The following is a 26,453-nucleotide window of genomic DNA, read 5'->3' as shown; positions in this document are numbered from 1 at the left end:
TATTGTTTTATTCTATTTCAGCCTTAAGAAGTACTGGGTTTCCCAATAGGGACGTCCTGTTTTTGAAATGTCATAGCGGCCATTTTGAAAATGGTAGAACTGTCACTTGTTGACGTTTGTATTTTGTATACTCTAACAAATTACCATGGCAAGATATACGCTTGAACAACGTTTTTAAATTATCCTAAAATTTTATTCTAATAATCGTTCTTTTGTGAATACCTATCGTGCATTATGTGAAAGTTATGGATCAAATCATTGTTCTGATGTGCGTGTAATACTTCGAATCGTGGAAAAGTTTGAACGTGAATTTACTCTGCACGATACGAAACCACCAACTAGACACCGAAATGCAAGAACTCAGGACAATATTGCTGCTGTAAGAGCCAGTGTAGCGAAGAATGCAAATGTGTCCGTAAATCGTCGTTCTCAAGAACTTGGACTCACCAGAATGACAACTTGGCGTATTCCGAGAAAAGATACAGGCCTACAAATTTACAAGATTGTTCTGACTCAAGAACTGAAGCCACTTGACCATCATAAGCGTCGTTTGTTCGCTGATTGGGCTCTAGACAAACTCGAAAATGATGGCGATTTTTTCAAAAAAAATAATCTTTTCCGATGAAGCTCATTTTTGGTTAAACGGCTTTGTGAATAAGCAAAATTGTCGTTTTTGGAGTGAAAATAATCCACATAAGATTCTTGAAAAGCCTTTGCGTCCAGAAAAAGTCACTGTCTGGTGCGGTTTATGGCATGGTGGCATCATCGGACCTTATTTTTTCGAACATGGTGTAACTAACAGTCAACGGTGAAAGGTATCGAACGATGATAACGGATTTTTTGTGGCCTCAGTTGGATGAAATGGATTTGGATGGCATGTTTTTCCAACAGGACGGTGCCACATGTCACACTACTGCCCCAACCATTGATTTATTGAAGGAAAAGTTCCCGGAAACATTGATCTCTTGATGCCAGAGATCCCAGGAGAATTCAGCAACTTCGACCAGATGCTTGGCTTCCAAGAAGCTGCGATTTAACACCGTTGGATTATTTTTTATGGGGCTATGTTAAGTCATTGGTCTATGTGAACAAACCACAATCTATCGAAGACTTGAAGAGGAACATAGAGCATACCATTCGTGAGATTAATGCGGATATTTTGCATAAAGTGACCGAAAATTAAAACGTAGTCGCGGTGGACATTTGAATGATGTGTTATTCGGAACATAATTATTATCTATATTTTGCAATAAAAATTTTTTTGATTTACAGCAATTTTTACCGTTTTCGTTTAAAAAAAACATAAGAACATTCTTATTGGGAGACCTCTTAAAAGATAGGCGAAAATATTTATAAGAAGTTTTGTAGACCATATTTTTTCCAATATTTACATTCGATTTTTGAAAAAATCTAGCTATGACCGTTTTTTAAAGTAACTGCTTTAACGTAAGCATTTCTGATAATGCATTTTTTTACACTTCCAGGATATTAGGCTGAAGAAAATAACAACCACAATATTTTCTGTAAGTCAGAACTCTAAAGTTTTCAACTTTTTTCTGAGACAGCTTTACAAATTTAATGAAATGTTTTAATACATACATACTAGCGAATCTCTTAAAACTCAAACCGTTTCTGGCTATTATTGAGCCAGTGATTTCTGTCAATCCAGTCATTTTGACGTAATTCTCTCGCTGCCATTGCTTCTTGGAAAATAAAATTATAAGTCCTCGTTTCTTCCTTTTAACGAGTACTCACCGCCACACTCTTTTCGGTACATCTATAAAATACCGAAAGACTAGAAATAAAACAAGTTTTGGGTCCGGATCCACACCAGTTCTTGAACCGATAACAGGGCCGGTCTTGCAGCTTTTCCTATATTAATCAATCAGGACTTCGAATAACACCATGAATTACTCACACTTCATCTCATATCACAGATCCAACAGAAGATCAAGCAATAGTCCTTTCCAGTATTGAAGTAACTAAAGTTCATAACTACATCATAGCCGTCGGTTTACTAGTTGGTCCACGTAACGTATCTTTCGCTTCCAGAATCGCCAACAATAGAATATGTTTACATCTTTCTTCTAAAACTACAGTTGATTCACTGGTTCATTTCCACAAATATGTTAATATAAAAGAAACTTAAGTAGAAATAAGAAGACGTTATCACTCCAGCTCAAAGACTAATAATATAAAATGCTTGCCCTACTGTTCCAAACATGTAAATTGAACAAGAACTACATAAGATGGATGTAAACCGATGAGTAGGAATGCCTGAAAGCGAATACAGCCAAGTCTTGAATTTTAGAAGGCAACTATTTATCAGACCTTTAGAAAATATGCCTATTCCTGATTCTTTCATCATCTCTAACGACAATATCACTTACCGATTATACCTTTCTATAGAAGGATTTAAGGTAAAAAATGCAAGACTATTGGCCATCAGGAAGATGAGTGCTGTCACAAAGCTAATCCAACTACTTCTAATGCACACCCAGAAACTTCCTAAAACATATTAACTACAGTAACTGCATCTAATAACCAAACAGAACAACAAACCAAAGAAAAAATCAAAAACGTCAACAAGAAATTCCCGCGAAGAACTTTTGCTTTCTCTGGAGGCAATCAAAGACTAAATAGAAAACAGATCACTATCCTAAACTATAATGAAATATGTGATTTTCTGGAAAACACACTATTTGCCAAACATCCTGAAATTATCTCAAAAGACTACTCGAATGAAACTGCCGATCTAATTGAAATGCTTAATTTTGTTTACTGTTATACCCACAATTCAAAATTAAAAATAATATCTCTAGGTTAAAAAAATAAACTAAACCCCAATAATCTCTTTTCCACAGAAGAGATAGATGAACGACATCTCAGTCAGAATTCTAACAGGTCTGATTCCTTTATTTTACAGTGGAATCTTAATGGGTTTTATATCCATATAGAACAGTTAAAACTTTTAATAAATGCCATAAGATTTCATGTCTTCAAGAAATTCATTTTAAACAAGCTAATATAAATCTTCGAAATTATTAATGTTTTCCAAAAAACAGAATAGTACAACAAGCCAGTGGCGGGGTAGCTATGTTGTAAAAACATACCTAGAAGCTAAGCCAATTGCATTAAGTACAAATCTCAAAGTTGTAGAAGTGAGTATAACATACCAAAAACATATTAATATATGCAAAATTTATTTACCACATCCTAGCGAGCTAGACCTACAAGAACTAAATAACCTTGATCAAATTCCGCACCCAAAAATAATTTTAGGGGATATGAACTGTCATTGTTGAGTAAATACTTAACGTTTATTTTAAAAATTCCCTAGTAAATACTTAACGTTTATTTTAAAAATTCCCTAATCCGGCTGATTGCTGGTGAAGGCAATTAAAATTTAATGACTTTTTCGTCTGAGAATGTAGGGAGTATCGAATATCATATTATAAGAATATATAACAATTGCGTAGATAGTTAGGGTTAGTTGAGTCGAATTTGTACCACCGAAGGAAACTGAATTAAATAAAACTTTTAAAGTCACATTTGTATATTTTAATAAAGTAATTTTTTTGTAATAGAAATTAATGTTTATGATTATTAATGAGTCTCATGCGAAAATTAATCGTAGGACATTCCTAACGTAATATTTGGCGACCGTGATATGACTTATATACGGGTGTGCTTAAAAGTTAGTTATTTTCGCTTATTTTAGCGCAAACTTTTTTCCGGCGAATAATTTTGCTTTTGTCGCGAGGCTCGGCCAAAGTTAACCTTTTTAAGCGAAAAATGGAATCAGATAAAAAACGCAGAACGGTGCTTCAAAGTGCATTTACGAACGTTGCTACTGTTTTGGACAGTTTGTTAGCTGAACCGGTGGACACTCGACCCTGGCAGAAAATTAGCGTACAGTGGGAACTTTTACAAGTAAAGTACAATGAGCTTTGTGAAGTGGAAAGTGCGGTACTTGAAAGTATATTGGAAGAAGCTTCCGAAGAAGAGTTAATCAGTGAGATGGAGGCAAAAGATAAATATAGTGCAAGGTACTTTGAACTTAAGTACAAATATGATGACAGACGTTTGAACTGGTGCAGAGAACGGCAGAATGGCGTAATGTAGTATTCAGCGTTGAATCACGATTCTGTTTAGGAATGCATAATGGACGTAGGATGGTAAGACGCCGCCGTGGAGAGCGACGAGATATCGGGTTTGCTGTTGAGACGCATGTACACAGGACAGTTTGAGTAATTGTTTGAAAAGCTATTGACTATGGTAGCCGATCACCACTTGTGTTTATTTGAGGCAATATGACAGCTGCGCGTTATGTTGATAACATCTTACAAACCACTTTACTGCCTTATCTGGACGGTCTTCGAGACGTCCTTTTTCAGCAAGACAACGCGCGTCCCCATATTGCTCGTCAAACTATGGACTTTCTCCAAAAAGCTGACGTTAATGTTTTGCCGTGGCAGCCCCGTGCTCCGGATATAAATCCTATCGAAAATGTATGGGATATGATGGGAAGAAGACTGTCCACTTTGCACTATCCTCCACAGACTCTGGCACAGTTAATAAGTGAAGTTTAAGTTGCTTGGAACGAGGTGCCACAAGCAGACATCGATCATCTCATTTTGTCAATACCTAGACGTATATAGGAGTGTATTCAGCTACGGGGTCGCCAAACACATTATTAATTTTTTTTTATTATTTGTTAATAAAAATTCTTCACAACGTTATCGTTTCATTCTTCATGTAAATCTATCATGTGGCCTAAAAAATTAAGTTTCGAGGAATTATTGGTATCACAATTTTTATTTCTTCAGAATATTTCCTGCAAAACTAATAAAACTCAGAAAATTGTTTAACTCTTTTTATTTACCCTAGTCTTTTATTACACTAGTAGCATAATATAAGTGAACTTGAAAAATTCAAAAGAACGACACAAACAGACAGTCGGTCGTTTGAATTTTCCGTAAAATTTGAAAATTGACTAGAGTTAGAGAAACATATTTAGGAATGCATTTCAACATTATATACAGCTCGTCGTGTTAACAAGGTACATTGCACTTGGATAAAAACGTATTTATATACAATAAATCATTTAAAAGTAGTAAATAAATCTACAAAAGTTATTGCGTATACTTAACGAATGAATAGTAAAGCCAGTTAAGAAGAATCAGTACGTATTGTTTGTGAAAACTAGGAGATACAGTTCTATAGTAGACAGATACATTACAATATCAGCTGTACATGGTGATTGGGAAATGCGTATGTGTTACAATTAGAAAACAATCAATAAAAACGTTTAAACCTTCATTAATAGTGCTTGATCAGGAGAAGTACAAGACTCCGTTCATTTTGCTCAATAATCTAGCTCTTTATAACCTTCGGAAAAGAGTGGTTGTTTTGTTGATGTTCACCAGAAATCGTTTTTGTGAATATTTTATTGTTTAGCATGTTGTAGTCCAATTTTTTTTCTTTGCTCATTCTCAGCACTTCAGGGTTTGTACCCGCGAAGTCTTTCTCTGTATATGAACATCTCAAATCTCTGGAGTCCTCAATTCAGCTTCATGGTATAGAACACTATATAAATAACATTTAGGTAATCGTATTTTTAGGGCTAATGCCAAATCTCTGCTAGAGAGACTTTTTATTTTTGTAAAATTGAAAATGCTTTCGATCTGTTGCCTTCTTACTATTAGGATTAGTGCTCTTACTAATTTTCATGAATTTGTTTTTTAGATTGTGGGAGAGTCTATATTTCCCATTTTATTCAATATTTTGTAGATTTTCTAAACTGTAGGCTATTATTACGATGTCATCAGCATATACAGTGAACACGTAAAGGTTCGAATAAATTCGTTAAACTCTTGATTTGGCCATTGGGCAAAAAAGCTCAGACAGCTCGATTTTATTTTTCAGTTGCGCATTTTTTGCCGAACTCATATTTTTGATGATGTCATTACTGTTCGAGTTATGACATTATCATTTTTTTAATGGTGATACCTTATTTTGACACTATTATCGAAAAGAGCGCATCTTTTTGTATACGAATGTCGAACGAATATTTTTTCTTATGTCAGTTAGGTCGTCCTTTCCAACATTTCCAGAAATTAATTCGGGAATACTAAAACACGTATTTTTGTAATTTTCGTTCCGCCGCTGCCTGTAAATAGTTTTTTAAAATTACTTTTTATCGGTTTAAATCTTGTTGTATATAAAAACATGTCTCATTAAGACTAAATTGCACTAATTCGACTACAGAATAATAGTTAGCTATCAAAGAACTGTATTTTAAAAAAGTTATCGATATCATGCGAAATACACGCACAGAGATTTTAATGATGATAGGTTATGGAGACAGGATCCGCACACAAGCTAAGCTTTGTAACGTATTTAACAATAAATATCCCGATAGACCTATTACACAATCGACGATGGGCAAAGTCGAAGCAAAATTTAGAAATTTAGTAAATGTCCAGGCCTTACGCAAGATCAACAATTGGTAAAACTCACCAACAAACCTGTCAAATTGCATTGAAGCAATCGATTTGTCTAACGTCTGTTTTAAAGTCTCTAAAAGAGAATAAGTGGCACCCAAATAAAGTGCAAGTGACGACGATCGCAGACAAGAATTCTGTGAACTAATGATGGGTCGATGTAATCATGATCCACAATTCCTACGGAAATGTGTTTTCTCAGTTGAGGCCGCCTTCTCCTTAACAAGTAGAGTAAATAGGCAGAACTATAGGGACTGGGCACAAAGAACCCTCATTGGCTAGTAGAAGGTCACACTCAGTATCTACAGACAGTTAACGTGTGGGCAGGAATAGTTGCTAATAAAATTGTGGGCCCATTTTTTATTGACGGTTCATTGAACGGCGACAAGTATTTTGATTTACTTTAATAGCGAATAATCAAAATCCTCAGCTACCAGACAATTCGGTATGGTACCAGCAAGATTAAGCACCAGCGCATTACGCACGACATGTACGTGAATACCTAAATAATATTTTTCCTAATATATGAATTGGCAGATGAAGATTTTTATAGCGGCCAGCTAGATCTCCTGATCTATCCCCACTAGATTTTTCCTTATGGGGATACTTTAAGTCTAAAGTTTACGTTAACATACCAATAGTATTGATGAACTTAAAGAGAGAATTAGGACAGAAATTAATTTAATTAATGCTGATACCCGTAATAATGTTTTGCAGAAGTCTCAGCATCGTTTTGCATATTGTCAAGAGGCAAATGGTTTACAATTTGAGCATTGAATTTAATAGTTTGTAGGTTTATTTAGTCCAGTTTATATTTTTATAAATTATTCTTAGATATGAGTCAAATATCTTTTTTCTCAAATATACGGTTATGTGACATAAGCGACAAAAAAATATGACATTCGTATAGAAAAATATGCTCTCATTTCGATAATAGTGTCAAAATAAGATATTAGCATTAAAAAAATGATAATGATGTCATAACTCAAACAGTGATGACGTCACCAAAATAAGAGTCCAGCAAAAAATGCGCAAATGAAAAATAAAATCGACCTATCTGAGCTTTTTGTACCAATGGCTAAATCAAGTGTTTAACGAATTTATTCCGACCTTTACGTGCTCACTGTATATTATAGTTAATTAAAAATTCACCTTGATTTTCGCTGGTTCTAATTCAATAGTTTCCAATATAACTTTCTTAGCGTTAAATAATAGAGGTGACAATATACATCCTTGTCTGACTCAGCTGATTATTTCCACTTCTTCTTATATTTCACGCCCAATTTTTACCGCTGCTCACTGGTTGTAATAGAGGTTTGTCATTAATTTTATATATCGTTTGTCCAGGTTTTTGTTTCTATCAAAGCAATATTTGTAACGATGTGCATCACCAAAGACTTCTGAGTCTCATTAAATATACAATGATACTCGCAGAACAAACACAACGCTATGGTTTCCTAACATAACCGCATTTCCCAACAATATACCTTATACAATTATACTTTGGTCCACGATTACCAATTTGAAGAAACTTTCACACATTCATGAAATCAGTTAAGCAAGAAAAGTCTCGTAATATAAAAAATAAAGATTGGTCTTTTAATAAAAGTTGATGAGATCATCATTCGAAAGTAGTTCACTACGTATAATGAAGTTGTACGTGAAAATACAGTAAAACAATAAAAATCGACTCCTGTACACTTGCGTAAACAATAATAATTTACGTATTTAAATAAGTAAAACATCAGTCCTGCCTTCTGATACAAAAAACCTCTTTATACATATAAAAACATTAAAAAATAAATAAATTATCTAACATTACAATAACAGTAAATGTGTACCTTGTTTAACAGATAAGATATATATACATAGTTAGAAAGGAGTGGGGTCCTTCAAAAAACAACGTAGGTCCTATATTTACAATACAATATACATAAATACTGAATAATTTGAGTGCTCTTTTTCAGAAAGTTTTGTATAAAAAAATTTAAAAATCGTTAAATAAAGAGCTTGAAATATAATACACAAAGTAACTTCAGATATATATAAAAAAAGATATACATAGTAGTTAGTAGTAGTAATAGTAGTACGAGAAAGACAATGGTAGAGATTTTATATTCTAACAACGATCAGAATTTGACAAAAATGCGATTCAAACTTTGATCCTTTTAGTATAATAAAAATTTATTAGTTTTAAGGAAGCTAATATTACTATTCAAATTAGTAATTTTATCTCCATCTTTATGATTTTACTGTAAGTTTAAAGTATTTGAAGTTAACTCGATGGCTTGGCGTGATTGCAGACACACTTCGAAGTGTGTACTAGGGTCATGGTTCGAACTACACACTGGTTATAGAAATATTTCAAATATAGCAGTATAAAATCCAAAATGGAGCTTTGGTTTTGAACTGGAATTCGTCAGAGAGATAGAATATCGCAGTTCGATAAAGTTAATTTATTGATCTCTACCGGAAGACTTTAACAGAAAACCGACAAAAACATACATAAAGTTAATGTCACTATTGTCGAATTCAGATCAGTACGAAAGTTTGGCGGTATATAAGTATAAGTATCCATACTCTGTCGATTTTGGTGCCAAAACGTTTCGGAGAAGAAATTAGAACACAAGATTTCAGCATAAAAACATATTTATATAGATACATATGGAAGAAACCTAGTAGAAACAAAAGATCAATTATTGATTTAATAATACATATTAAGAAAAGCCAGCAAAACAATAATACACGATGTAAGAGTACCTATACATACAAACATAATCTGCAAGTAACCACCGATTATTACTAGGGCAATTGATATACACGGAAATACGACAAAAAGACAATATCCAGAAAGATGAGGAGATGCAAAAACTTGCAAATATGAGGCATAATGTAGAACTTCTAACAACAATGTAGTATTCGAACACTGTATCAGAATAGGCAGCAAAATATGCTATAGATGAACGAAGATGAAAGAAGAAACAACAGAAATGTATCAACACCTAAAGGAAAAAATAAACAAAGCGGCAAACGAAGAGCTGGATATTGAACAACACAAGAATAAATATTTGGAGAAATACAGTGACGACCTAGATGAGATCATTAAAAGGAAAAATACATTCATACTTGACTAAACGACAGAACCCAGGAACACGAGAAGAATATGTTACCCTCAGACAACAAGTGAAGCAAAGGATAAGGCTCGAGAAGAACGAATACTGGGAAGAATGTGCAGAGATATAGACAATACGATAGGGGATAACAGATCAACGGAAGCATGGAAAACAATAAAAAGCATCAGAATAAACGAAAAATAAAAATATTTAGATAATTACATCCAAGGAGTGGACAAAGCATGACATAAAATTATTGCAGGAGAATAGACCGGAGTACATGTAACAACACCCTGTGACAATAATAACAGAAGAAGTCGAAATAACAGAGGAAGATATAAATAAAACACCAAAAACCAAAAACAACAAAGCACCAGGACCAGGGAACACAAATATGGAACTGCTGAAATATGGAGGCGCAAGGATCATCGAAGCGGGAGAGGAGATTCCAAAGGAGTGACTCTATTTTGGAACATGAAGATCCTTTAAAACTTTTGGAATATGGTGTAAAAATTAATTGAAAACTGATAAATACCATCAGATATTGAGCGTTGACTTAAATGGATTGCAATGTCTTTTAAAGTCCAGACGAGAGATGGGACTAAAAATTAATTGTCCTAAAACAATATACAAGGTATTTAGTCGCTTACCTTATCAAAATAGACAATTACAAATAGATGGACAACCAGAGTATACTATTTTAAATATCTAGGTTATTATATTACCGAACAATTAGATTAAGATAGAGATTAAATGTAGAATTAAGATGCCTCGTGCAAACTTTTTTTAAAAATGAGGTCACTCTTCTGTAACTGTGTCGAAGCATGGACCTTGAAAATATCCACTATTAACCGTTTAGACGTTTTTGAAGTGTGGTTGTATAGACAAACACTAAAAATATCGTGGACGGCTAAGCCTCTTATTTTAAGAATGTCTCAAGCTAGCTCAAGATAGGGAGTCTTGCCGTGTTAATCGCCAACGACAATGAGACTTGATAAGGCACGTTAAGAAGAAGAAGAAATGTAGCTTAATTTCAAATATAAAATAGATAACTAGATTATGCGGCACATATATATTATGGTAAACCAAAGCTTAGGACAACGGATGGTGTAATACAGAATGCAAAGAAGATTAAAACTGTCACTTAAAATTTTTAAGACGAATAAGGTACTCTAGAGGTACTAATAAGGTTGTAAGATTATAATAATAATTGTTTTAGTTTCTGATATTTATAATTATTAGACTCCTACAACTAATACTTACATAATGTCAAATTCTGACTGTAATGATTCAAACAACAGTTTGTTCAACAACTTAAAGAAGTCCTAAGTACTGCTTTTTTATTATACACACGATTAACAATCGAATCTTAACTTAGAATCCTCTAAGCAACCATAAAAGTTCATGATCAGTTTAAGATCTTGATATTTTAAACCAATTAAGAATAAATAAATAAATATTAAATATTATTTTAATCTCATGGAGTAAGATAGCAATCTTATTAAAGCAGTTCATGAACGTTATAATAATTAATGAATATTATTTATTGAATAGACTAGCATATGTTCTAGATACTTGCCGGTCAGATCAATAAGCGATGGATTATTACGTTCGCTGCTTCATCGCCTTTGATAATGACGAAACGTCATCAACGAACAATTTTAGACCACGGCACATAAACTCCAAAATAATGTGCCATTATTATATTATAATACATATCAAAAAATCTCAAAAATTAAAAAAAGTTATCAGTTACCCTCTAATCTTCACCACTGTCCAACAGTTATAAGTTCCGTCTTCTATCAAAGATTGGATATCAACATGGCAATTTCACTTTGCGGCAGCTCTAAAAATTTGAATGGAGCTTAAGTTAGACCATTCTCTCAGATTTAACAACCAAGAGCTTTACCTTCTTCCTCTCTCTCTTACTTTTAATTTTACCTTCCATAATCAACTGTAGCAGTCTGTATCTTGATCCTCTCATGACATGTGCGATTTATTCAAGTTTTCGCTTTTTAATTTGTTTCGTTTGAACGACTTGCTCATATTTATTAACTCTGAGTAGAACTTCAATATTTGTACCTCTGCCTTTGCACGATATACAAAGTCCACAATAGCACCAGCATTTAAATACCTCTAATATTTCTCTATCATTTCAGCGTCAACGCCTTAGAGCCATAGAATAACTGTACATAATAAATAATTTTAATCTCTTGAATCTGTTCTGTATTACGAGTTATCCATGTTTCCGAGTACTTGTACCTGTTTACTTTTTTATATTTGAATATTGTTGATATGTAATGTTTCGTTGTCTCATAATAACCATGAATTTTGTCTTACTTAAATTCGTGCTGATGCCATATTTGTGACAGTTTTTATTCAGTCGTTGTAATATATCTGTTAAAGCCTGTAAAGTTGAAATAAATAAATGACCATGTCACCCGCCTCAAGCTGTTAATAGTTTCTTTATTTATAATCATGTCCGTTGGGACATAAAGGGAATAATATGTCCGTTGCATAAAAAGGATGATCAACTAGAGTGTAAGAACTATAGAGACATTACTCTGTTAGCATCTGCGTATAAAATCTTCGGCAATGTATTGTTTGAAATACTTAAACATTTTACAAAGGATATTGTTGGTTAATATTAATGCGGGTTTACTGCTGGAAAGTCAACTACACTTCAAATTCAAGCACATAGGCAGATTCTAGAAAAGTCACTAGAATATAACATAGATACACACCATCTCTTCGTCGACTTCAGAGTAGCCTATGATAGTGTGAAAAGAACTGCATTATATAATGCAATGATAGACTTTGGGATACCACCTAAGTTAGTTAAGTTGACCTAATTAACAATGCAATAAGCTCATGCGTTAGAATTGAAGGAGAAAACTCTACGTTCTTTGACATTAATAATGGTCTAAGACAGGGGGATGCGCTGGCAAGTCTCCTCTTTAATATTGCCTTAGAAAAGGCAATCGGACAATTAAATATTAGAATGAATGAAACTACTTTTAATAGATCGACGAAAATTCTCACATTCGCTGATGATATAGTTACAGTGGGCAGAAGTATGAGAGACATGGTGCAGTGTTTTACAAGGCTTGCGGACGCGGCAAGTGAATTAGGACTAGTGGTAAACGAGGAAAGAACTAAATATATGTTGGTTTCTAAAAACCCCTGAAATATCCAACAGAGAGTTCAAATTAACAACCATACCTTTGAGCAAGTTAAAGAATTCACATATCTTGGATCGCTAGTAAACGCAACAAACACGACAAGCGACGAAATAAAAAGACGCATAGCAATAGCAAACAGAACTGTTCAAGGTCTCCAGAAACATTTAAAAAATAAAAATATAAAACGTGCAGTAAAGCTCCATATATACAAGACCTTAATAAGACCGGTTTTGATATATGGGGCTGAAACGTGGACCTTATCTCAAAATTAAACACTTCTTGATATTTTTGAGAGAAAAATTCTTAGAAAGATTTTTGGGGCCGTAAATAAAAATGAGTTATGGCGTCGGAGATGCAACTTTGAACTATATCAGTTATACACCGATCCAGATATTGTGAAATTCGTTCAAGTGCAGAGACTTTAACGAATGGGCTGGACACATTGCTAGGATGTCAGATCACGAATTCACGAAGAGATTAACATTTTCAAAACCAGAGGGCACAAGAAGTAAAGGACGGCCACGAAGGAGATGGATTGATGATGATGAAGAAGACCTACAGATTCTAAGGGTCAGAAGATGGAGGGAAGTTGCAGGAATCGACAGGAATGGCGACTTCTTTGTGAGCAGGCCAAGATCCACAACGGATTGTCGATCCTCTTATGATGATGATAATCATGTCATCTTTACAATCGTCCAAAGTATCCTTGAAGATGGCCTCGCTGTATAATTATCTTAATTATCGGCGGTGACAATATACGCCCCTGTTTTACCCCCCTTAAGAATATCCATCTCTTCTGACAGTTTATCTTCTATTCTTATTTTGGCTTTCTGATTACAATATGGACTTGTTACAATTCTGATGTCACCGGTGTCAATGGTCTTTGATTTATAATGTTAATTAATTTGTCATGTTGGACCCTATCCAAAGCCTTTTTCCAGAACCTGATTTCCAGGTATATACTCTGCGCTTTGGTATGTCAAACAAGGTGTTTGCTATAATTAGATCTTTACTATGAATTAGCTGCTCCCTTAGCAATATTGGCGTTGAAATCTCCCAATATGACTATTACCGTATGCTGCTTTGTTAAGTTCAGAGCATTGTTTAGTTTGTTGTAAAACGTCTCAACCTCTTCCTCATGTTTATCGGCTGTGGGAGCGTACACCCGTATTATGTTACTGTATTAATTTCCATTGCAACTCTTTCTGAAATTGGCGTAAAACTAAATACCGCTCTTTTAACTTTATTGTCTACGAGAATGCCTACAGCATACAAATGAGATGGATCTTCGTTACCATAGTCCAGCATTACGTTTTTCATTGTGCATTTTCTATCTCATTGCCATCGAATTTCTCTGATTCCTAATATATTTATTTGCAGATGTTCAATTTCTAAACTTTATTACCCTATTGTAATATGAGCTCAAATAGGGAAAATGTATGTCACGTATGTTAAAAAATACAGAAATCTGTTGTTTTGGCATTAAAATTTTAATAATCACTTGTAGAATCATGAGGATCACTATGTAACCAATAATTATCTTTCTGAGTATACATATATATTGACGGTACTGTGCTGGCAACTATTAAGAACTACACTATAGTACGATATATATTAAATAGGTATTAAAACCAACTATTTCCAAGTATTTAAATTAAGCTAGTAAGACGAAAATGGAAATTAATGCGATAAAAAAAGATCTTTAAGTTCTGCTATAGACCGGATAAACTTTCACACAGAACCGACCAACCGTTTCTATCGATTCGATATTTGCTATAATACTCACTGGAAAAATGATATAACTATAAATATGTAGTTCATAGGACTTCTTTAATTAATAATATATTCAATATCGACAAAGTGAAATATATTTAAATAGATCGTAGTATCTACCCGCAACCAAAATCGGGTATATTCGGTATAAACGAATAAAATATATATCACCTAATACAATCCAATGTACAAACATTATATTTTTTTATCTAGAAACCTGCGGTACAGACTTATTTTCCGCACTTTCCCAAGTGCGAGAAATAACAGTTATCACAATCCGTGCTTAAATTGCCAGTTAAAAGGGAAAACCATCGCTAACTTTTTTAAATCGACAAATTTTGATACAAAAGGTACATTAGGTGATGATAAAGGTATTTTTTAAAATAAGTATTTTTAAACTAAAAACCAACGTATTTGTTCGTAACATAAGGGAAACAAACAAATTATAATAATTGCTAAACATGGTACGTTTATGTCATGCTATTGTTAGTGTAAACCGACCTTGAGGACGTATGTTTAAAGGCGTTCTGTTTTCAATCAACGAATAATTCAATTTTACAATACTTACAAAGTTGGAAGTTCAAGAAATAAAACAGATAAATCTCACAACGCCGGAAATATTTAATAGACTATCTAATAAACTAGAAATATTTAATAGATTATACACTGGAACCTGGTAATATTTGCTGCAGCATGATTTACGTAACACATCTTTACTACTATCAATCGTCATCACTGGCTCGACAACCCTTTTTAAGCCTTGGCCTGTTCCAGGATTCTTCTATATTCTGATCGAGCTTTTTTTCCAATTTTTTGTTTTTAAGGTTATCATTTTCTATTTGCTCTATATAACAATATATCAGCTTCGATCTTCCTCTTATTCTTTTTCCTACTGGCACCTGTTTTCTTGTTTTGTTTGGTATTTCGCTATCTTCCATTCTTTTCACATGTCCAATCCAACGCAGCTGTCCTATTTTAATGAATGTCACAATATTCGGATCCTAGTATATTTTGTATAGTTTTAAAGTTATGCGGCATGTATACAGGGTGTTTCTAAATTCATGCGACAAAATTCAGGAGGTGATTGCTCGTATGAAATTAAGATAGGTCTTTCCTATAACGAAATTTCCTCAGTCCACCCCTTATCAAGGGTGATATCATCCTTAAAAGGTGGTAACTAAAATTAAGTTTTTATTTAGTCTTTTAAATTTCAGTAAAACTAGAAACTTGAAACTCTGTAATTTTCGTGCACTTGCAAAGGACTAACCACGGGTATTTTTTCAATATTCCTGTTATATTATACGGGGGTGAAATTAGCAACCATTACTTTATTTCATGTCAAAACCTTTTTTCGAAAAGAAGTTGTATGAAATAAAATTTAACTTAAAATCCTAGTTTTAGCTAAGGAGTGCTTCTGCTGGTTTTCCTGGCTTTAGTGTAGGATATTATTTTTGATTTTTTGAACTCCCTAGAGAGGTGGTTGGCTATCAGGACGTTCGAGAAGAATTTTGACAGCCACATAATTACATTTTTACTAGCATGGACAAGAAATTCTTTGTGTATGTTGTCAAAACCAGGATCTTTTTCCGGTTTCATGTACTTTAGAGCAGTGACAACCTCATCCTCAGTAAATAATCTGGATAATTATTCTGACAAACCTGAAGTGTTCTCTTTAAGTGATTGAGTTCACGTTTAATCTCCAAGGCATGTGGTTTATCTCTCGGGACTCTTAACATTTTGACAATGTTGTTTGCAATTTTGTTAAGTGTTATAATTGGATTTTTCTGTGCTGGCGCTGTGGCACCACCGAGTTTGCGTAGTAGGTTCAATGCCTCTAAGTGGCATCTAAGTTACAGATAATTTCATTGGATATTTCTTGGTTGCCACTACTAATAAAGTCTTCGTAAAATTATTCACATCGTTCATTCCATTCTGGAATATATTCTCTTCTAAACCCTCTGGGAATATGCTGTAGTAATTATAGGTTTTTTTAAACGATGGTAGCATTTAGGTAGTGGTGGTACAAACCAGATATACGTATTTAAGTTTTTTGTATATTTTTCCCAGTCAGTTCTTTAGAAATTCCATCTAGGCCGTGGAAAGGAGCGTACCAGGGGTATAGTTACATCAGTCCTCTAAGATGACAGGTCTATGCTGGCTCTGTTCGTTGTTCTGGACATAAAACCACGTCCCGTGATGGCTATTAAAGTCTCCGGCATATATCGTTGGGTGTACATATACAGGAAGTACAGTACGCGGTCAGTTTTGATTTGGTGATTTGTAAACATTTATAATATGTCTTATATTGTCTACTTTTATGTCTACAATATGGAAGTTGCTTTCTGCACTGGTGGAGTGTAATTGTGCATTTTCAATACCGTTGCAAAAATACGTGTGATGGTAGGTTGCACCTATTTGTTGAAAACCATGGATGCGTCCACTTCTTTGTAGGTGCTCTTCTGAGTCGGCATGCATTTCTTGCAGGAGTACCATATATAGAAGAAAATTTGAGACGTATTCGGATTTGGATCGATAAATTTCCTCAATATTTAACTGGAGGTTCCGGACTGATGCTCCCAATCTTCTAGTCGGTTGGTTCCCATAGGAACCGTTTATTTGATGGCTTCGTTACATTTGTTAGCAGATCCTAAAGGATAGTCTGGTCGCCAAGTTTATAGAATATTTAGCTACAATTGATCAGGGTGCACCACGTGGGGGTTAGCTTACTTTTAACTTTGCACTAGGTTAGGTTGGACTAACAAATACAAACATGGCTATTCTGAAAAGTCGTATAGTAGTTAGGTCAAACTATTTTCGAAAAGTATGAAGCCGGTTATATAGTTGCTCATTGCGCATTATGTGGCATTCTAGTTTGCGTCATTTTATGGTCAACTCATTTCGCGATTTGAGAAGTATATCTATACAAGAAACACTAGCTCTATTATTTTATTAAAAACACTTATAGTAAAAATACCTTTTAGAGTTAAAATTGATAACAATTGAAAAAAAAAATATTTGCTCCAAACTTTGCGACGGTTCTCCGTACTAAATTGAATAAATTTTGGACCGATATGAGGAGTCATAAAAGTTCATTTATGAACATTAAAAGTACGTTTCGACAGTTGATACTTGAACAAACCTGTACAGTAAAATTAAAGGCAGTATATGTTAAAAACGCATTTAGTATCAGTAGTCGAAGTGTACCATCAACAATACTTAAGAAAGGACTAAGTCTAGTTTAGAATACATAAAAATGTTTGCATAGATTTCACCAGCTTATGAATTCACAATTTTAGAATTATATTTGTTTGTACTACAATAATTGTTATTTAAGTCCTACTTTTCGGTACCTGCCAATTTCAACACTGGTTTTTTATTTCTATATCTATATTTTTATTTCTAGGTCTATAAGTAGCATCAATTATTTGATTAATTAGCGGGAGACATAAGGTTTGTTCCAACACAACAAAAAACCGTCACATAACGGTCACGCTCCTGCGCAGTAAACAAAATACGTTCCAATAAAAATTGTGATCGTCCATTGATAGTTTCGTGACGATCATTTCAGTGATTGGGCAAATGCAAGTACTCGTTGGGTTAACCTGCACACTAGAATCGTTTGAAGAAATACCGTCATCGGACGGTACAAATGATGAACATGCGCATAAACGACACAGTTGCGTAACGATTTCTGGGCCGTATAAAAATTGTGTGTTGAAACAAACTTATAAATATAGAGTATAATAAAATAATAATTCAATACAATATTACAATTTGGTTCTGAAGCTATTTTTCTTGTGAAATTTTAATTTTATTTACTATCTTTAATGAGAGTTAGAACTAGAGTCTTGAGATGCTAAGTATTCTCTATCCTTTTATATTAAGTTGAAGCCTGGACAGTTGCAGACGCAACTGAAAGAAGATTTGTCAGCTTTGAGATGTAGTGTTATAGAATAGAAGAATGTGGAAAATATGATGGACACAACACGTAACAAATCACTCAACACTATAAAGGAGACTGAGCTACTTTGGTCACATACTAAGAAATGAAAAAGATGAGTTGACGAGATGGATTATACAACGGAAAGGGAATGGAAAAAGAGGACCGGGGAGACGACGCACGTCCAGGGTGAAAAATTTTAATCAGTGGAGTGGAAAAACAACAATAGAACTCTTCCGAATTGCTGTAAACAGAGTAAAATGGGCCGTAATGATCACCAATGCCCTTAAAGATGAGGCACACGGAGCAGAAGAAGAATGGGTGTTAACCAGTTGAAAAAATACAAATTAAAATTTGTTTAATTTAAATTTTGAAAACGATTTCGGAAGTGGAATCAAAGTAAATGTATTTTCAACTGAAACGGTGGTTAATTCCAATGAAAATTAGTAAATACCATTACAATGTGATGTAGAGTTAGAAATGAAAATATTATTATTTTTTGTGTGAATTAATCATTGGGATTCCACTGCAATATCAACGTTTCGCGCCTTTTAATTCAGTAGAAGATATGAAAGTAGTAAATTCTTCTTTTTTTTTAGTGATGCTCTTCTTTTTTATTCTGGTGATGTTGAAGGTTTTGCTTTGTATTCAATAATATACGAGTAATTTAAATTTTTAAATTTGTGTAATAGAAAGTTGCAAATTTCAAGGAAACTAAGGGTGGAAGGATTTCTGTCATCGATTTTTTCTTTAATTTCTATAAGCATGGTTATAAAATCATCCTAAATTTTTGGGGTTTCTTTAGATTTTTGTTGGAAAGAAGAGAGAAGGGACAAAAAGAAAAGAATATATTTGTTTTGAAAGTTGGGTTGCGGCAAGTAACGGGAAAATTATTTATTTCTTTGAAAACTTTAGTTTTCAACACTTTCACAAAATTTATAATTTATTATCACTTCAGCTGCTTCGGTAGAGTGCCTTTCTCAAGTGATGTATTTTTTACTATGCGTCTACAGCTTATAGTCTTTAAATGAATAAGTTGAGGAGAAGATAGCTGTTTATCTTAAATTAGTCACTCAGAATTATATCTGTATATTTTATTTAATAATTTCTATAGATTCTAATCAAGATAGCTGAAGGCCTTTATTTTTAATATGCAGAATTTGAAATTGGTCACTAAAAGAATGATTACGGTCTAGAAGGTGAAGTACGTATTTAGAATCTATTTTTCTATTATTGAAAGCCCTTTTGTGTTCTGCTAGACGTTTGTTAAAAGGTCTACCAGTTTGACCGATGCAAGTTTTTGTGGCAGTCACCACATGTAAGTTTGCTGGCATATGTAAGTCAATATTTTTCAAGTATTTTTGGTATTCTTTCTAAATTTCCCAACCATTTCAATCGTGATACTTTTATAACTTCTGATATCGCAGTCTTTTTAAATAGACTCATGATCTCGACATTGGTTCTTCTTCTATATACATCCCTCTCTTTAATACATACATATATTAATTTTTTCTTCTTGTGTTTGGATTAGCACCCACGTTTCGCTTATATAGAGGACTGTCGGTCTTTTTGTATATGTGTATAGTTTTTTTATTAAGCATACTCATAAAACCATTTTATATTGAACTAACGTTCCTTCAACGTCAACATAATCCAAAGCTTTTAACTATTCTACAATATAAAGTATGAGGACTTTGTCTTTTTGGGAATATATTTGAAGGTGTTAGATATTCGTGATGTTGTAGTCTGTGATTTACAGTAAAAAGAATCCTGTTATTGTTCTCTACATAATGCATATACTTTGTTGGACCAATGAACTGAAGCAGCTCTGAAGGCCCAATATGAACCAAAAAATTATATTGATAAGTGATGTTTTATTCTGTATATAAAATAGGATGATACTGGTGATTATTATTAGTAAAATGTGTACACAGAAATTCTGCTTTAGCTGTGCGCTACCACTTTCGCATTAGATTGTAGTATTTTTTTGTCCACTTTGGATATTATACAAATTTCTCTTCTTCCTAAAAGGTTTTATTTAAAAACACTTAAAGAATTGCGTCTCAAAATTTCCAACTAGAATAATGTTTATTTCTATAGTCCGCTTAAGATCCAACGTCGAAGAAACTTGCGTTTGAATTGAATTAAATTTTACCCACAAAAGCGGTAACGGTGATCGTCTCGTAGAGGTTGAGTGAAGGTTCTGATTCTGGCAGTAGGCCAGTTCAGATCGTACCGGAATGATCCCGGTTCCGTTACCTGCAAGAACACAGCTTTGCTGATATAGGTGAATCTTAGGCAGTTTTTGTGCTATTATTTTTGAAAGAGCTATATTATGGTTTTCTTAATTTCTGGTTTATCCCTTGTTATCAAGATGATAAAACATGTCCAGCTGTCTCCTTACAGAAGACAGAGTTTACATAGAGTCCCTCCGTACAATGGTTTTTTATGGCTTTAGTCTGGAACCTCTGGAAATAACAATCAATTCATCTAGTTATTCGCTGGGAAGCAGTTCATCCAATTATTCGTCATTAAATGAATCCATGTAGACTACAATCAAAGTATATAGTGAAACAACCAAAATTCACTGTAATTTTTTTATTTTATTTTTGGTATTTCTGCTAGAGAACATTCTCTTCTTCTCATGGCGCCGTCTCCTTTCGAAGGTTGGCGATCCAAATGGCAATTGTAGTTTTTGAAACTGCTGGGCGAAAGATTTCTGCGGATGAGCGGTCGAACCATCTCAGGTGTTTCAGCCACGAATTCTGGCGTCTTCCTATTGATCTTTTGCCCTGTACTTTTCCTTCCAGTATAACTTGAAGTAATTCGTATCATGACACAAGTATTGCATTTTCCTCTCTTTGATTATTCTTAGTAATTTTTTTTTATTTACACATGCGACGAAGTACCTCAACATTAGTAACTCTTTGTACCCATGGAATTCTCAACATTCGTCTGTATATGTATGTACATCTCAAAGGCTTCTATTCTTTTTTCTATTTCAGAGTCCAATGTCCAACTTTCACATACAGTAAGACAGAAAAAACGTATAGGTAATGGAAAAAACGAGAGCTATGACCTTGTAAATACCAGGTAAACTTGTGTACTGCATCGGCATGACTCATGGCTCTTGTCAAAGTCCATTACCTCTAACATCTGATCATTCGCATTCTAAGCTGCAGACTAAGGTCTGATCTTGTAAAAAATGTTTTCATGCTCATGAATGCTTTCCTTGCTTGTTCGATTCTTGATATGATTTCTATTTTTGGAAAAATTAAAATTAAAATTAAAAAGAGCTAAAATTTTCTTAATGTACCCTTTAAAGTATCTAGTGACCAGTGAAATGTTAAAAGGGTCTATCAGTGTAACATGAGTATATTGTTTTGTTTTTTATTTTACATATACTACTACATACACATCATGATATGACCATCTTCTTCTTTAGGTGCCGTCTTCTTAGCGAAGGTTGGCGATGACCTCTGCAAAGTCTTCCCTATTTTGGGCTTTCCTTATTAAATTTTGAAAGTCTAATTATGTCCAATCTTTGATGTTGCGCAGCCAGGTCACTTGTCGTCTACCCGGGCCGCGTCTCCCTTCTATAATAAGCTGAAGGAAGTTATATCTGTCGTGTCTAAATATGTGTCCATGGTAAGACGTTTTACGCTTCTTGACAATTTCTGTGAGTTCACGTTCTTTATTCATACGCCTTAAAACTTCTTCATTTCTAACGCGGTCGGTCCATGGAATTTTCAGCATACGACGAAATACCCACATCTCAAAGCTCTCTAAACGTCATAACGAGCTGACTGTTAACGTCCAAGCTTCCACGCCGTGTAAAGTACACTATATACATAACACTTTATCATGCGGTATCGTAGGGACAAATCAAGATTACGGGTAGTGAGTAACTGTCGCAGCTTTAAGAAGGTGTTTCTTGCCTGTTCTATTCTACATTTAACCTCTTGTTCTTGGTCTAAGGTTTCATGTATCCAACAGCCTAGATACTTAAACTTTTTCACTTGTTCAACTAGATTGCTGTTGACTAGTATGTTTATAACTGGTGTGTGTTTTTTTGAAATTACCATTGTTTTGGTTTTTTTTTACATTCACGTTAAGGCCGTATAGTTCTCCTTGTCGCACTACTTTGGTTAACAGAATTTGTAGTTCTTCTTCACTGCCAGCAATCAGTACTGTATCATGGGCATACCTGATACTGTTCACGATTTTTCTATTGACTTTTATTCCTTCTTGTGCTTCATCTATGATATGACCATGACCAAGGTAAATTCTTAATTTTTTTATTATCTTCATTCTTTCATTTTAAACATTATAGAAAATATTTTCAAATCGAATATTTACCAGGTCATTAAGAGAAATAATGATTAAACTCTTATATAGATACATGTTTTAAAAATGTAATATTTTTGTATGGATATTTCTTCTTTTATTTAGTTGTAATGAACCGTTTCCGCATGCCTAGTCTAGATCTATTGACCTACTTCCCAATGCTTGCCGTTATGTCCTTAAAAACACCTGACAGCCAGTAGCATTGTGAACGTATTTAAACCGGGTTTCTTCGGTTAGTCTAAATTCAAAGACAGCATACCCCCTTGGGCTAATTTTTACGTTACTCAAAATAAAGGTATTTTAAATTAAAATCGTGGTTAATTCTCATGAAATATAGTAGATATATAAATGCCACAATGAAATATTTGTAAGCAGAACCATATTATGTTGATGCTGGTATTATAAACTATACTACTTTATTATATTGGCAGATACGGAAGTGATCAAATAACAATATATTTAAAAAGTGCGAGAGTTGTGCTAGACAATTCATTAAACCTGAATCATAAATTGAAAACAAATAACTCTTTTATATGTATTACATTTTTCAAATTCACACTTCCTAGAAAAATAATGCTCTTACAGAACCTCGCCTGAATATTAGCACATTCATGAGGTCTTATGTTGCATTTATTATATTTACAAAAATCACACTGAAATCACTTGTATGTCATTTAGCCCATATGTGTTACACAAACTCTAATCATATTTAGTTTATAATTTCATTATGTATAATTTGAATAATAACATTTTATAGCGAAAATTTCTATATAATCTTGGTTAACTCTTACAGTCACTTAAAAGTCAAGTTATTATTGATGAGATTGATATTGATAAGATTCTTAATATTTTTGCGTCTCTAAGATTGGTAATGTAAACATTTTCGAGTCTGTTTACAATAGTTATAATAATTCATCTTTCGATTGACCTTTGTTAAGCCTAGATATTTGCGCACGAAATAAACAGGAATCTTTCCGCTTATGTTTATAATGATTTTTGAGGATGAAGTCACTCCTCGATGGACCGGTCGCGAAAGCAGTCGATTTTATTTTTGAAATCATGAAAAATTTTGTCATCGGAAATTCGTTAGTGTAGCAATCGATGAGAATAAATTGTGGTCTGAACGAGGAAACGTGGTTTTCGGTTATAGTTTTAAAAACCAGCAAATTTTGGGTTAACTCGATGAGTTTTGGTTAAAAGGTGATTTAAGCTCAAAATGATATGTGGCGGTATTTGTATAGTGAGTTAGTTACCGGTTTTTTGAAAGCTGTTTTCTTTGTCAAGGAATTTGATAATCGGATTTGGGTCGGATCTAGATCGTTTGAAGTTTGTGTGGGACAGTGTTTTTTTTTGTATTCAAATCTAAGGTAACAAACTTTGTTTTAATAATTTCAAAAGAATGTCACATTTTAGTTTCTTTTAAATAAAATTAACTTGAAAAGTTGAGTACTTTCATTTCAATATATGACAGTTAGTACACCTTTTCTGTCATTTGGTACATAACCATTTTTTTAAAGTCTGTTTTGTTAGAAAGTTCAATGTAACATTTGTTGATAAACAGTTTTAATTCTGTTTTGGTAGAAGGTCCAATTCAATGTAATTTTTGTTGATCAATTTAGATATTTTTATTTGTAATAACTGTTTATGTGAAATAAAAATAAATATGTAATGTTTCTTTTTAAACCAGGAGTTTAGAATTATTTCTTTTAAAAAGATATTCATCCTTGAATTTTTTAGGAGAGAAAAACTTTTCTTTCTAACTAGCACGAGGATTTTTTTAAACGGCGTCCAATTTTGAATAGTTTAGGAATCTTCTTGTTTAGTGTTGCCCAGGACATCTCTATAAGTATTTTTTTATTTCTTTTTCGTAGATAGTCCTCCCAGTCCTCCCCAAATAAAGGAATCCTTATCCACGACTCAGCTCTCAAACCAAAACACGAGTAGCCGTTCGCAAACGTATCAATTTATTTACTTACCAAGCCCAGTAATTGTTCAGTCCCCCCTTTCAAACCCCAATAAGCAAATTATACATGGTTACAACTGGCGCCCAACGTGGGGCTTGTTAATATTGATACAACTGACGTCCAACCTGGTCAGATGGTTTTTATTGTTACATATGATGCCCTAAGTGGCTGGCCTGTTTTTAATGTTACAACTGGCACCCTAGCTGTCGGCCTTTTTGTTGATATTACAATTGGTGCCCGAAGTAGCAACTTTTTTTAATTTCTTTTGCCTACAAGTAAACCTACCAACGTAAGACAGATTCCGTTTCTCTTTTGCCATTTATTTTTTTCCAATTTTCCCTAGTTTTCTTGCCTTTTTATGAAACCCCATTCTGATAGTGTCCCACACAGTATGACTTTATATGTATTGTTGTATATTAATTATATATGTAGTATATTGACTGTATTGTGGAAATTGGTAATGAAAGCAAATATTTTGAGATTGAATATTTACATACAAATTTTAAGTGTAGAAAGACAGACAATTTAATAACGTTTGAGCTTGTTTAATATTGAAAATTGAAATTATACTCAAATACGGAGTTTAAGAATAAAGTTGTATTTTTCATCTTATTTCACAACACCCTATGGACTTTATTACAAAAAAAAACGCTACATCTTATTAATATAGCGAGATAACATCATCTTTTCTTAACATTTTCGTAAAAAAATCATTTCGATATCTGTATTATTAAAGGTTATAAATTTTTTTAAAAGTAACAAGTTTTTATGAACATTTAAAGCATATGATGTCCCTATAAAAATAATATTAATAATGAACTAATAATATACTAGATATAGAGATTTGATCTTCAAAAACTCAAAGATCTTTCTATCATCATAACCGTCAGCTTATAAACATATATTATTTGTGATTCCCCTAACATACGGTAAGAAAGCTTCTAATTTGATTTCTATAGGACCTTTTTGTCGTCGGTATTGTTCTGCTTTCGATAGAGTGTAGTTTTTGTATTGATTTTTTCTGAAGGAGTGCGTTAATTATACAAGTTCCTCTTGTTTGTTGGACACTATTAAGCTGTAGGTGTCTTGTGATACGCGTGTTAACCACTCTTTACGTTTGGGATGGGTAATTGTGTCAGGCAGCATTTAGATTTTATTTGTAATAAATTATTATTCTTTAATTTTAATTTTTGAAACATAATATCTTACATGAAACAATATTAAACACGGAATTTTGAATTTTTAAATTCCTTTCATTCCTTATAGGGTCGCGACAAGGCCTAATAGAACAGCTGTTGAGAACTGCAAAGGATCTTTCAAAAAAATATATTTCCTAATTGCACAAATAACTTGCTACAGAACAAATATTTGTCAACTTTAATTTCTTTTTTGTTTTTCATGTAACACATATCGGGCAAATGGTACACCATACTTTGAAAATGCTTAACAACTTTTAGAATACAGATTCAGCCGACCTAGAAAGATGAATAGGATGAGATGGACTGCGAGCCAGTCGTTTCTTTGGCAGCTTATCGAGGATGTTTAGTAACCTGATGAAATCAGGCCTGTCGTTGGAATGGAATGACCAGCAGAGCATTAATATATCCTAAATAAATAATAAAATATAT

At 33.4% G+C, this 26,453-nt stretch overlaps 1 protein-coding gene across 1 annotated transcript in view; it reads right to left on the bottom strand.

Annotated features, from left to right (window-relative positions):
* Positions 1-4,862: 4,862 nt before the first annotated feature.
* ksr (kinase suppressor of ras) overlaps positions 4,863-26,453 on the bottom strand; it is a 60,263-nt gene continuing 38,672 nt past the window's right edge. Inside the window, exon 14 of the mRNA XM_072529202.1 lies at positions 4,863-26,431. Coding sequence (XP_072385303.1) covers positions 26,279-26,431 — 153 coding nt within the window. The 3' untranslated portion in view covers positions 4,863-26,278. The remainder of the gene's footprint in view (positions 26,432-26,453) is intronic.

Source organism: Diabrotica undecimpunctata, chromosome 4, assembly GCF_040954645.1.
Source record: "Diabrotica undecimpunctata isolate CICGRU chromosome 4, icDiaUnde3, whole genome shotgun sequence".
NCBI classification, from domain to species: Eukaryota; Metazoa; Arthropoda; class Insecta; order Coleoptera; family Chrysomelidae; genus Diabrotica; species Diabrotica undecimpunctata.
This window is presented reverse-complemented; position numbering and strand designations above follow the sequence as displayed.